The sequence below is a fragment of the Xyrauchen texanus genome, chromosome 40 (assembly GCF_025860055.1).
Source record: "Xyrauchen texanus isolate HMW12.3.18 chromosome 40, RBS_HiC_50CHRs, whole genome shotgun sequence".
Classification (NCBI taxonomy): domain Eukaryota; kingdom Metazoa; phylum Chordata; class Actinopteri; order Cypriniformes; family Catostomidae; genus Xyrauchen; species Xyrauchen texanus.
Genome location: NC_068315.1, coordinates 2,713,034 through 2,725,385, shown reverse-complemented (window position 1 = coordinate 2,725,385; position 12,352 = coordinate 2,713,034). Strand labels below are relative to the sequence as shown.

General features: G+C 39.0%; 1 protein-coding gene across 1 annotated transcript in view; it reads right to left on the bottom strand.

Moving 5' to 3' along the window:
• The window catches only part of dock1 (dedicator of cytokinesis 1), a 308,833-nt gene that overhangs the window by 210,609 nt on the left and 85,872 nt on the right, over positions 1-12,352 (bottom strand). The window contains exons 20-23 of the mRNA XM_052112963.1: positions 8,903-8,992; positions 5,403-5,503; positions 5,084-5,212; positions 1,794-1,902 (exon numbers count right to left, since the gene is read on the bottom strand). Of these exons, the coding sequence (XP_051968923.1) occupies positions 1,794-1,902; positions 5,084-5,212; positions 5,403-5,503; positions 8,903-8,992 (429 nt within the window). The remainder of the gene's footprint in view (positions 1-1,793; positions 1,903-5,083; positions 5,213-5,402; positions 5,504-8,902; positions 8,993-12,352) is intronic.

Here is a 12,352-nt window from a genome sequence, read left to right as displayed (position 1 = left end):
CACTGAGTGGCGCCAAACGTGATTTATATTGCCTCCCAACCATTAGGTTTTCAAGGTTAAAGAGATAGTTCACCCCAAAATTATAATTCTCTCATCTTTTACTCACCCTCATGCCATCCCAGATGTGTATGGCTTTCGTTATGCAGCAAAACAAAAACTCTGCTCTGTAGGTCCATACAATGCAAGTGAATTGTGATCAGACTTTTGAAGCTCCAAAAATCACATAAAGGAAACGAGCAGCCATATCACCCTGCAGCTCTTTCTTGGTTGCCCACTAAAGCCAAGCAGGGTTGAGCCTGGCCAGTACCATGATGAGAGGCCTCCTGGGGAAAACTGAGGTTGCTGCTGGAAGAGGTATTAGTGAGGCCAGCAGGGGGTGCTCACCCTGCGGTCAGTATGGGTCCTAATGCCCCAGTATAGTGACAGGGACACAATACTCTTTTAAAAAAAAAGCACCGTCTTTCGTATGAGACGTTAAACCGAGTTCTTGTAAAGAGTAGGGGTAGAAGCAGTGTCCTGGTGCAATTCCCCCCATTGGCCCATATCTATTATATCCCTAATAATCTCCATCACTGAAATGGCTACATCACTCTACACTCTTCTCCACCAATAGCTAGTGTGTGGTGGGCGTACTGGCGCACTACGGGTGCAGTCGCATCATCCAGGTGGATGCTGCACACTGGTTTCCCCCTATCCTATGTAATGTGCTTTGAGTGCCTAGAAAAGCGCTATATAAATGTAAGGAATTATTATTATAATTATCTAATTCATATGGCTCCAGTGGATGAATCCATATCTTCAGAAGCGATATAATAGATGTGGGTGAGAAACGGATAAAAATGTATGTTTTTTATTTTTTTGTTTTTTTTACTCTTAATCTCCACTTTCACTTTTACTTCTGAAAGTGAAAGTTAAAGTGGAGATTTAGAGTAAAACAGGACTTAAATATGGTCCTGTTTCTCACCCACACCTAATATATCGCTTCCGAAGATATAGATTTAACTACTGGAGTCATATGGATTACTTGTATGTTTCCTTTATGTGATTTTTGAAGCTACAAAAGGTCTGGTCACCATTCACTTGCATTGTATGGACCTACAGAGCTTCATTTGTGTTCTAATAAGGAAAGAAAGTCATACAGATCTGGGATGGCATGAGGATGAGTAAATGATGAGAGAATTTTCATTTTTGTGTGAACTATCCCTTTAATGCTCTATTGAGTTACAATAAAACGACTTCCCTGTCTTAAACCTAAACGATTTTTAGGAATATTGGCAGGAAATGTGAAATAAAACACAATTGCATTAGCAACTCATACCACTGTCCTTTGCACCGCTCTATCAATTCAGCTGCCATGCAATTGCAAGTTGGTGATGTAATGCAAAATGTGAAAAGTTCAAGTAAAACCGTTTTGATTGTTTTTGATATACAAAATAGCATTGTGTGAGGAATAGGGTGAAAAGTAAGTGTTTGTTAACTGATAATCTGCAATTTTACAGAGTTATACGTAAAAATCAATTTGCAAAAACGGGGATGTATAAACACTCTTTTTGTCCGACACTAGTGATAAGAGGAAATAGCTTCAGAAGACTATAGCACACAAGTCGTATGGACTAATTTTATGGTTCTTTGATGTACTTTTTAGAGCTTGACATCCCCCTGGTCACATTCTGTCATCTCCTTTTGATATACAGCTATACAGATTTGTAATGACATTAGAGTGAGTAAATGACAAAAACATGTATTTACAATGTTTAGGTATCATTGGGAACATGTTCTCAGACTGATCTCACCTTCACCCCGCTGATACCGTCGGCATTGCTGTTCATCATGGCGTTAAATGAGGCAAAGAGATTGCGAAGGGACTCCATGAAATCACTCTCGCCTTTGTTCTCGTAGAGTCTGAAGGACGGAAGACACATGGAAACACACAGACATTAAACGATCAGGCAGTCGGGCCTCAAAAATAATTTCTTCAATGCATGGCATCAAACTAGCAATTCTGCACAAACAATGCACCAAACCACTCACACACACACTCACACACACACGCACTCACACACCTGTTCACTGCCATCTCTAAACTAGCTCGTGATTACAGGCTGATCACATTGATGAATCGCTCTGTAATTTATTTTGAAGGGCAGAGAGCCAACGGGCCCTCTTGGAATCGCTCCAAAGCTCCACACAAACATCAGGGGAATTATCATATATTAAATTATCGTCGACTGCCTTTGCTGATTCGATTTGCGCCACCTGATTTTCTTCACTCTTTTTGTTATCGTGAGGTCAGAAATTTCACACTCATCCAGAGCGTTTACATTAGAAACGCCTCCATGTCAAAACATACACACACTTAGTTAATGGGGCCTTAACAAATATTTTCACAGCCCAGTCAACTATTAATTCTTTTTAAATGCTGACATATGGTAGGTCTCCAATGACTTTTACTAAAGCTGAAGTGTGTACTTTCTGCACAAGTAGTGGCAGCAAATGGAATTGCAAATTGCTAGTTTGAGCAACCTAAACCAATGGCACGAGTTCAGGGCGGGACTAAATACATGACCAACCAATAGCAGACAGAGGAAGTGTTTGAAACTAATTTGAAAACAGCATTTTTGCAATTCTGTTTGGTGCCGCTAGTGGTGCTTCACCTTTAAAGCTAATTATAATTGGGTGTTTCTTCAACTTTGGGAACTTTTAACACTGTGGATTTCTAAAATCTTAAGTCATTTTTTCCACTCTCACTCTAGTTTATTGAAATTGTCTACTAGCAATGTCCAAACAGTGTATGTACATGCATTACAGGAGATTTGTCTTTTTTTTTTCATTGCTTTCTGAAAGTCATCAGTGTCATTTCAGCACATCTCAAATTCTGTATTGTGTTTATTTGGATTGTGTGCTGGAAATGATGCTGATGGAAATGACATTTTTTAGGTTTTCCTGCTGAGGCTAATTTCATAGCTAACATTTGAAGTATCCTAAATGCACAAAAATAAATTATATTTTCACCATTTGTGTGTAATTTGGAAAAATTGAAGCTTCACACTGAGCATCACACTGCCTCCGCCGGCACGCCTGCCTTCCATTCCCCAGGTAAATGACTGTGATGAGGAGGGGGGCATGGTCGAGCTGTTCATCCTTACAGCCCAGCCACGCCCTCCTCCTTGTCACATACTCCCAATGCAAGATTGCCTGACTTACTCACGTGCCCACTGTAGGCACTTTAGGGGTCAGCATGGAAACTCTGACCAGTCTGCGGCTAAGCAGCAACATACGCAGCAAACTGCGATGCACTGTGTGTTCTTACATCTTTCTATCATGTCCTGCATTACTCCCCACACACGTCAATGAGCCTTGGGCATCCATGACCCTGTCGCCAGCTCACCGGTTGTCCTTCCTTGGACCAGTTTTGGTAGGTACTAACCACTGCACACTGAGAAAACCTGCCGTTTTGGAGAAGCTCTGACCCAGTCGTCTAGCTTGGCCCTTGTCAAAGTCACTCAGACCCTTAAGCTTGCACATTTTTCCTACTTCCAACACATGAAATTCAAGAACTGACTTGCTGCCTAATATATCCCACCCCTTGACAGGTGCCATTGATACGAGATAATACATTTTTTATTCACTTCAGCTGTCAGTGGTTTTAATGTTGTAACTGATCAGTGTAATTATGACAAATATTGAAAGTGGGCTCACATTGACTGATCAATTCACAATGGAGATTCATTTGTTTATACTTTAGATGTAATAAAATGCCAAATGAGTTTGAAATTAACATGGAAACAGTGCACCCCTTTCCTTAGTAATTTTGAATAAGCATTAGCATAATTTGTTTATCAAAAAAAGCATCTTGCTGTCTCAAATGTATCTGCATTAGTTGAGAAATGTTACACTATATCTATTGTGCCTATATCTACACAATATCACTCTAAACCCCCTGGTGGCTAAAACCCCCAAAAACAACCTTTTTTTATAATTCATTTTCATACAAATGATGTTGCGCCATCAATAAATATCTTGATGCTCTGTGACCAGAATTTTGTTTCCTTAAGGTGTGCTTATAGCACCGTTGTACCCTACAAATAGCAATAATAATGCAAAAATGATGCCTGAAAATGACTCACAGTTCAGTAAGTGAATGAACTGTTACCTAACAATAACTCACATGTTTAACATTTATATATTAAAAAGCACCAGCTTATAAAAGTCATTCGTTCACAACTCAGACATCACGCAACAGATATGTTTTGGAGGCCATCTATAAGCTGTGTACGGCTGGTATATGTATGAACTCTTGAACACTAGCAGCGGGTTTGCTCTGTCTGCATGCACCAAAGTCTCTCCTCATTAGTGTCCTTCAGAAGTCTGAGGTTGTCAGGTGTTCTGAGCGCTCAGGTAGTTAAGGGAGTCACAATCTCTCTTCAGACGGTGCTAAGGGAAGCAGTCATATACTTCACCTGCAGACAACAAGCTAATCACCGGCGGTGAACTTAATTTAGGCCATGTCATTACTCAACATGTCCTCGGTCTCTAAATCAGCACTGCCGTCCATTCCACTTCCTGACTGGCTAAAACACATCCTCCATCACTCAGAGAACAAGAGCACTTCACATCTGCCAATTAAATAAAGCTGACTCTTTTCTCGGTCTGAACGACAGATATGATGTAACAAAAATGGATTTGCACAACAAGAAATGTTGTGGAGCTTAGACATGCTGTCATTTCAGATTTAAATTATTATTTGTTAAATATGATCTTAATATTTTGTGTGCGTATGTGACTGGATAATATCCAGTACAGTACCAAGTTTCATCTGCAAACAACAAACAGTATTGAGCTATCAGTTTTGAAAGAGCAATTAGAAAACTGGAAATGTGCATTAGCTTATTTTCTTGCATTTTGCACGAGAAAACTGGTTATGCTATTTTATACATTTCAAACAAAACAAAAACTGTGGATTTGAGTCAGAAATTACCTTAAAAAAAATAAGTAATCTTCGATTTGGGCTGTCACTGTGAACTAATCTTCACAATCTGAAAATATCTGATGTAATTGATGATAATGTGATGAAAGCACGTACTGGTTAAAGAGAACACGAGACCTCACGATGAATTTGAAGATGTACTCCAAAGCTTTCAGGGCTTTCAGCAGCTGGTCTGTGAGCTTCTCGGCATTATCCACATAGTTCTTCAAAACTTTCATCAGTTTTCTGAAAAATATTCACACCAAGAATACGTTGGACACACAGTCAGCAACACAAAAGCACCCAAACACAAACTTATTGAGAGAGAGAGAAGGACAGCATCAGAGAAAATCAAACATAAAAATGTCTCTGTTATACAAAGCAATGACAAGAAATATTAGAGAAACATTAAACTTTTTTGTGATTTGGCACTCACGTGTATGCGAGGGTGGCGCTGAAGTGTTTGCGGATGTATGTCTCCAGGACGGGATTAAAGTGATGGAACTTTCTGTCAGCGATCAGTCCGATTATAAAGACCTTTCGGAACCAAAGACACAGTCAGAATATAAAAGAGTGTGTGTGTGTGTGCGTGTGTGTGTGTGTGTGTGGTGCCACATGGGCTGGTTTGAGTATTTCAGGGATTTTCATGCCCAACAGTCTCTAAAATGTACTCTGAATGGTGCCAAAAACAAAAAACATCCAGTGAGCGTCAGTTCTGTGGCTGGAAATGTCTTGTTGATGAGAGGGTCAACAGAGAATGGTCAGACTGGTTTGAACTGATAAACTCTATGGTAACTCAGATAATCACTCTGTACAATTGTGGTGAGAAGAATATCATCTCTGCATGCTATCCTGAGACGCAGGTTGGTGCTGTTTTGGCGGCACGAGGGGGACGTACACAATATTAGGCAGGTGGTTTTAATGTTCTGCCTGATCGCCGTATATATAACAACAAAAATCTAGGGAATCGTTGTTGTAGTTGCTCAAATAAAGGAGCCACTACAAAATAACAATAATAAATTTTTTATCATAATTAGTTTTTACTTACAAAGTTACATAGTTTCTAAAAATATAAGTTAAATGAAGTATATTACATTGTTAAATACATATGTATATAATATAGTTATATAAAATACATGTAATTTATATGTACAGTGCATTCATCAAATATTAAGACCTCTTCTTTTTTCAAATTGTGTTATTTTGCAACCATATGCTATATAATATTAAAAAAATTACATCAATCTACAATGCATACCTCAATGACAACGCAAAAAACAGATTTTTTTTTTATAAATTTGCAGATGTATTCAAAAGAAAAAACTGAAATATCACATTGGCATAAGTATTCAGACCCTTTGCTATGACACTTGAAATTTAGCTCAGGTGCATCCCATTACTCTGGATCATCTTTGAGATGTTTTACACTTTGATTGGAGTCCACCTGTGGCAAATGCAACTGACTGGACATGATTTGGAAAGGCGCACACTTGTCTATATAAGGTTTCACAGCTGAAAATGCATATCAGAGCAAAAACCAAGCCATGAGTTATAAGTAACTGTCTGGAGAGCTCAGAAACAGGATCGTGTCGAGGCACAGACCTGGGAAAAGCTAAAAAATGTTTTGACTGCATTGAAGGTCCCCAAGAGCACAATGCCATCCATAATTCTTAAATAAAAGAAATCAGGAACAACCAGGACTCTTCCTAGTGCTGGCCGCCCGGTCAAAAGGAGCAATTGCCTTGGGGAGAAGGGCCTTGATAAGAGAGGTGACCAAGAACCCGATGGTCACTCTGGTTGAGCTCCAGAGATCATGTGTGGAGATGTGTGGAAAACCATCACTGAAACACTCCACTAATCTGGGCTTTATGGCAGAGTGGCCAGATGGAAGCCTCTCAGTGCAAAACACATGAAAGCCCGGTTGGAAAAATTTGCAAAAAACCACCTAAAGGACTCTTAGACTGTGAGAAACAAGATTCTCTGGTCTGATGAAATGAAGATTGAACTGTTTCCCCTCAATTCTAAGCACAATGCCTGGAGGAAACCAGGCACAGCTCCTAATCTGTGCAACACCATCCCAACGGTGAAGCATGGTGGTGGTAGCATCATACTGTGGGGTGTTTTCAGTGGCAAAGACTGGGGACTGGTCAGGGTTGAAGGAAAGTTGAATGTAGCAAGATACAGAGATATCCTCAATGAAAACCTGGTCCAGAGTGTTCAGGACTTCAGAATGGGCCCAAGGTTCACCTTTCAACAGGACAATGACCCTAAGCACACAGCTAAGACAATGCAAGAGTGGCTACGGGACAACTCTGAGAAAGTCCTTGAGTGGCCCAGCCAGAGTCCAGACTTGAACCTAATCTAACAACTCTGGAGAGATCTGAAAATGGCTGTCCACTGACAGTCACCCATCCAACCTGACAGAGCTTGAGAGAATCTGCAGAGAAGAATGGCAGAAAATCCCCAAATCCATGTGTGCAAAGCTTGTCGCATCATATGGGTTAAGGGGCTGAATACTTATGTCAATATGAATTCATTTTTTTTCTTAATAAACAATTAATAACAAAAGTAATTTTTTCGTTGTCATTATGTGGAATGAAGTGTAGATTGATGTGAAAAAAAATATATTTTACAAATTTTAGCATAAGGCTGCAACATAAAACGTGAAAATAAAATGAACATTGTATGAATGCACTGTATGTGTGTATATATATATATATATATATATATGTATACACATATACATATATACATATATTATATATAAAATATAGTTAGTATATATTAAGTAAATAGTATAAAAATATATTTGGTAATGTGAAATATTTTAATACAAATTAAGAATATAATGTATTATATATAGTGCATAGTATAAAATTGTTATTATACAGTACATATAAATATAAACACAGTATAACGTAGTTAAACTTCATAAAAATAGTTAGTAATACACTAATACAGTCAGTATATAGCAAACAAAATATATATACAAGTTAATGCAAAATAAAGTAAAATAAAAAGTAAATATAGGTGTATATATATAAATAAATATAAAACAGTATATAGCATATACAAATATAAAAAGTAAAATAAAAAGCTGTAAATATTATAAATAGTTATTGTATTTAAAAATGTATAATATATATTTTTAAAGTCATTATTAATGTAATATATATACACTCACCTAGAACTTTATTAGGAACAGTATGGTCCTAAAAATAGTTCCCAATATGGTCTTCTGCTGTTGTAGCCCAATCGCCTCAAGGTTCGATGTGTTTGCATTCTTAGATGCTATTCTGCACACTACAAATGTACAGAGTGGTTATCTGAGTTACTGTAGCCTTTCTGTCAGCTCAAACCTGTCTGGCCCGTTGACCTTTTTCATCAACAATGTGTTTCTGTCCACAGACCTGCCGCTGACTGTATGTTTTTTGTTTTTGGCACCATTCTGAGTAAACTCTAGAGACTATAGTGTCTGTTGTGCATGAAAATCCAAGGAGATCAGCAGTTATACCAGTCAAACCAGCCTGTCTGGCACCAACAATCATGCCACCAATTTTCCCTATTGTGATGGTTGATGTGAACATTAACTGAAGCTCCTGACCCATATTTGCATGATTTTATGCAGTGCATTGCTGCCATATGATTGGCTGATTAGATAATCAAATGAATAAGTAGGTGTACAGGTGTTCCTAATAAAGTTCTAGGTGAGTGTATATATATATATATATATATATATATATAAAATACATTTTGAAATGCAATAACTATTTATAATATATATTTTATTTTACAGCTTTTTATTTGGCTCTTTATTTTGCATTAGCTTTTATATACTTTGTTTGCTATATACTGGCTGTATTATTAACTGTATATAATGTCGGCAAGAAATGGAAAGAAACATGCTCAACAACTTCTTTCCACTGTGAATCTTACCAGAGCATCAAACACTAGCGTATCGAACGTTTCACTGTCTGAATTCTCCATCATAATGTTGAAGAGAGCGTCCAAGGTGTCCTGCAAAAACTAAACACAAACATATACAGAGATTATAGGAGGGACGACAAAAACACACACACCATAGGAGGAACTACCTACAGAGACACACACACACACACACACACACACATACCATAGGAGGAACTACCTACAGACACACACACACACACACACACTATAGGAGGAACTACCTACAGACACACACACACACACACACACACACACACACACACACACACACACACACACACACACACCATAGGAGGAACTACCTACAGACACACACACACACACACACACACACACACACACTATAGGAGGAACTACCTACAGACACACACACACACCTCTGATGGTCACCATCAGTGTTATTGAATGGTTTTAAAAGTTCTGCACTGTTTGGTCTCTGGCATTTACTCAAAGAGAGGAAATGTGAAAAGATGCTGTCTGATTTATGAACTGTCAATCTAAAGCAGATGTTGTTCACTTTAATGTGTGCTGTCAGTCATTTGACACTCAATGACAGACGAGCAAGGACATTAAGGAAAGAGAAAAACAACTAAAAACAAACTATACATGCCTATATGTGCTCACAACTCACATACAGAAAGCATGTGATGTCATTCACCATTTGTAGCGTTCACTTATAAAGCCAAAAAGCCAATTATGAATTGCAAATATTAATGTTGGCTGAAAAAGGTGATAGTTGATCAATAGCAAATAATCTCCACTACTACTTTAACATGTTTAAAGGAAGTATATAATTAAAGAATATTAAGTATATTAAATAACAAGTATGAATACACGTTTTTCCACCACAATAACATAGTTAATACAGTTAGTGTTACCATGGTGATACCATAGTATATCCATGGTAATTCTTTGTAAGGGTGATATTCGATTGATCATTTATTATGCTTGCTTTCTTCTAATATTCAATTCAGTTTCAATTTGAGTTCAATAAGAGTAAAATATAAGCCAAAATGACTACGAATATGCAATAAGCCATTTGAAGGTGTAATCATGAATAGTTACGTTTTATAATTAGGGGTGTCAATACACAAAAACTGTATCTTTATGAATTGCATGATACGCTGGTTAATTGATCCAATTAATTGCAAGTAATTGCATATAATCAATACAAAATAATTATAAATCACACCTGACCATATACAGTATAAACTTAGTGGCGGCTGTGGCTCAGGTGGTGGATCAGGACGGCCACTAATCGCAGTGTTGGTGGTTCGATTCCCGCCCACATGACTCCACATGCCGAAGTGTTCTTGGGAAAGACACTGAACCCCAAGTTGCTCCAAATGACAGGCTAGCGCCTTGCATGGCAGCTCTGCTGTCATTGGTGTGTGAATGTGAGTGTGAATGGACACAGTGTAAAGTGCTTTGGTAACCGCTAAGTTTAAAAAAGGCGCTATATAAGTGCAGACCATTTACCATTTATATCTAGGGGGGTCCGGGGGCATACTGCAAAAACAACATCAAAGCATTGTTCTGTTGACATTGAGAGAAGCATTTCTGTTTATTTTCCCATGTATGTGTAGCATTCATGTAACTATTGGCTAAAGCATTCCTTCCAGTGACCGTTAACAACAAACGCATTCTCGCACAAAAAGCAAGACGCACCACAACGAAAAGGGAACAACGCAGGTGTCTCGAGGCGTGTTGTATCATCTGAAGATCTCTAACATTTTAACATGGCATCAAAACATGCTGCTCTCCTGTGAGAGATGCAAAAATCACAGTGAAATGTGACGCAGTTGGACCTAGAGAATGTTTACATGGTAAACAATTAAAGCGTTAGCGGACAAAACATGTTTAGCTTGAACAGCCCCTTATTCACATGGCACTGCACTAGCTGAAGTTTCTCAAAGTTACCTCTCAAAAAGCCAGTCGTTTGGTTCAGTTGATTGTAGGTACACTGTATATTAACCTCACCCAGCGCTGTTCAATCTCACCGTCCTTAAATATCATGATACTGTTTTAATGAGCGAGAAACTGCTCCAAATGATTCCATGAGAGAGAGCGGTCCGAATGAACCGGATGAAGCACGAATCAATTCAGACCATATCTGCAAGCCTGTTTAGACAATTCACTTGTGAATCGGGCATTGCTGGTTCTTTTAAACAGACAACATCAGTACGGGACGACACACGTCATTATTGCTGAAATATTCTCAGAGAACAAAATGTTTCAGGTCAGTCGGAGCGCTCATGGTACGCACAGTGCATACGGCTGTACAGCTGCAGACGCCACTGATACTGTAGAGATATATATATACACTCACCTAAAGGATTATTAGGAACACCATACTAATACTGTGTTTGACCCCCTTTCGCCTTCAGAACTGCCTTAATTCTACGTGGCATTGATTCAACAAGGTGCTGAAAGCATTCTTTAGAAATGTTGGCCCATATTGATAGGATAGCATCTTGCAGTTGATGGAGATTTGTGGGATGCACATCCAGGGCACAAAGCTCCCATTCCACCACATCCCAAAGATGCTCTATTGGGTTGAGATCTGGTGACTGTGGGGGCCATTTTAGTACAGTGAACTCATTGTCATGTTCAAGAAACCAATTTGAAATGATTCGAGCTTTGTGACATGGTGCATTATCCTGCTGGAAGTAGCCATCAGAGGATGGGTACATGGTGGCCATAAAGGGATGGACATGGTCAGAAACAATGCTCAGGTAGGCTGTGGCATTTAAACGATGCCCAATTGGCACTAAGGGGCCTAAAGTGTGCCAAGAAAAATATCCCCCACACCATTACACCACCACCACCAGCCTGCGCAGTGGTAACAAGGCATGATGGATCCATGTTCTCATTCTGTTTACGCCAAATTCTGACACTACCATCTGAATGTCTCAACAGAAATCGAGACTCATCAGACCAGGCAACATTTTTCCAGTCTTCAACTGTCCAATTTTGGTGAGCTCTTGCAAATTGTAGCCTCTTTTTCCTATTTGTAGTGGAGATGAGTGGTACCCGGTGGGGTCTTCTGCTGTTGTAGCCCATCCGCCTCAAGGTTGTGCGTGTTGTGGCTTCACAAATGCTTTGCTGCATACCTCGGTTGTAACGAGTGGTTATTTCAGGCAAAGTTGCTCTTCTATCAGCTTGAATCAGTCGGCCCATTCTCCTCTGACCTCTAGCATCAACAAGGCATTTTCAGTCCACAGGACTGCCGCATACTTGATGTTTTTCCCTTTTCACACCATTCTTTGTAAACCCTAGAAATGGTTGTGTGTGAAAATCCCAGTAACTGAGCAGATTGTGAAATACTCAGACCGGCCCGTCTGGCACCAACAACCATGCCACGCTCAAAATTGCTTAAATCACCTTTCTTTCCCATTCTGACATTCAGTTTGGAGT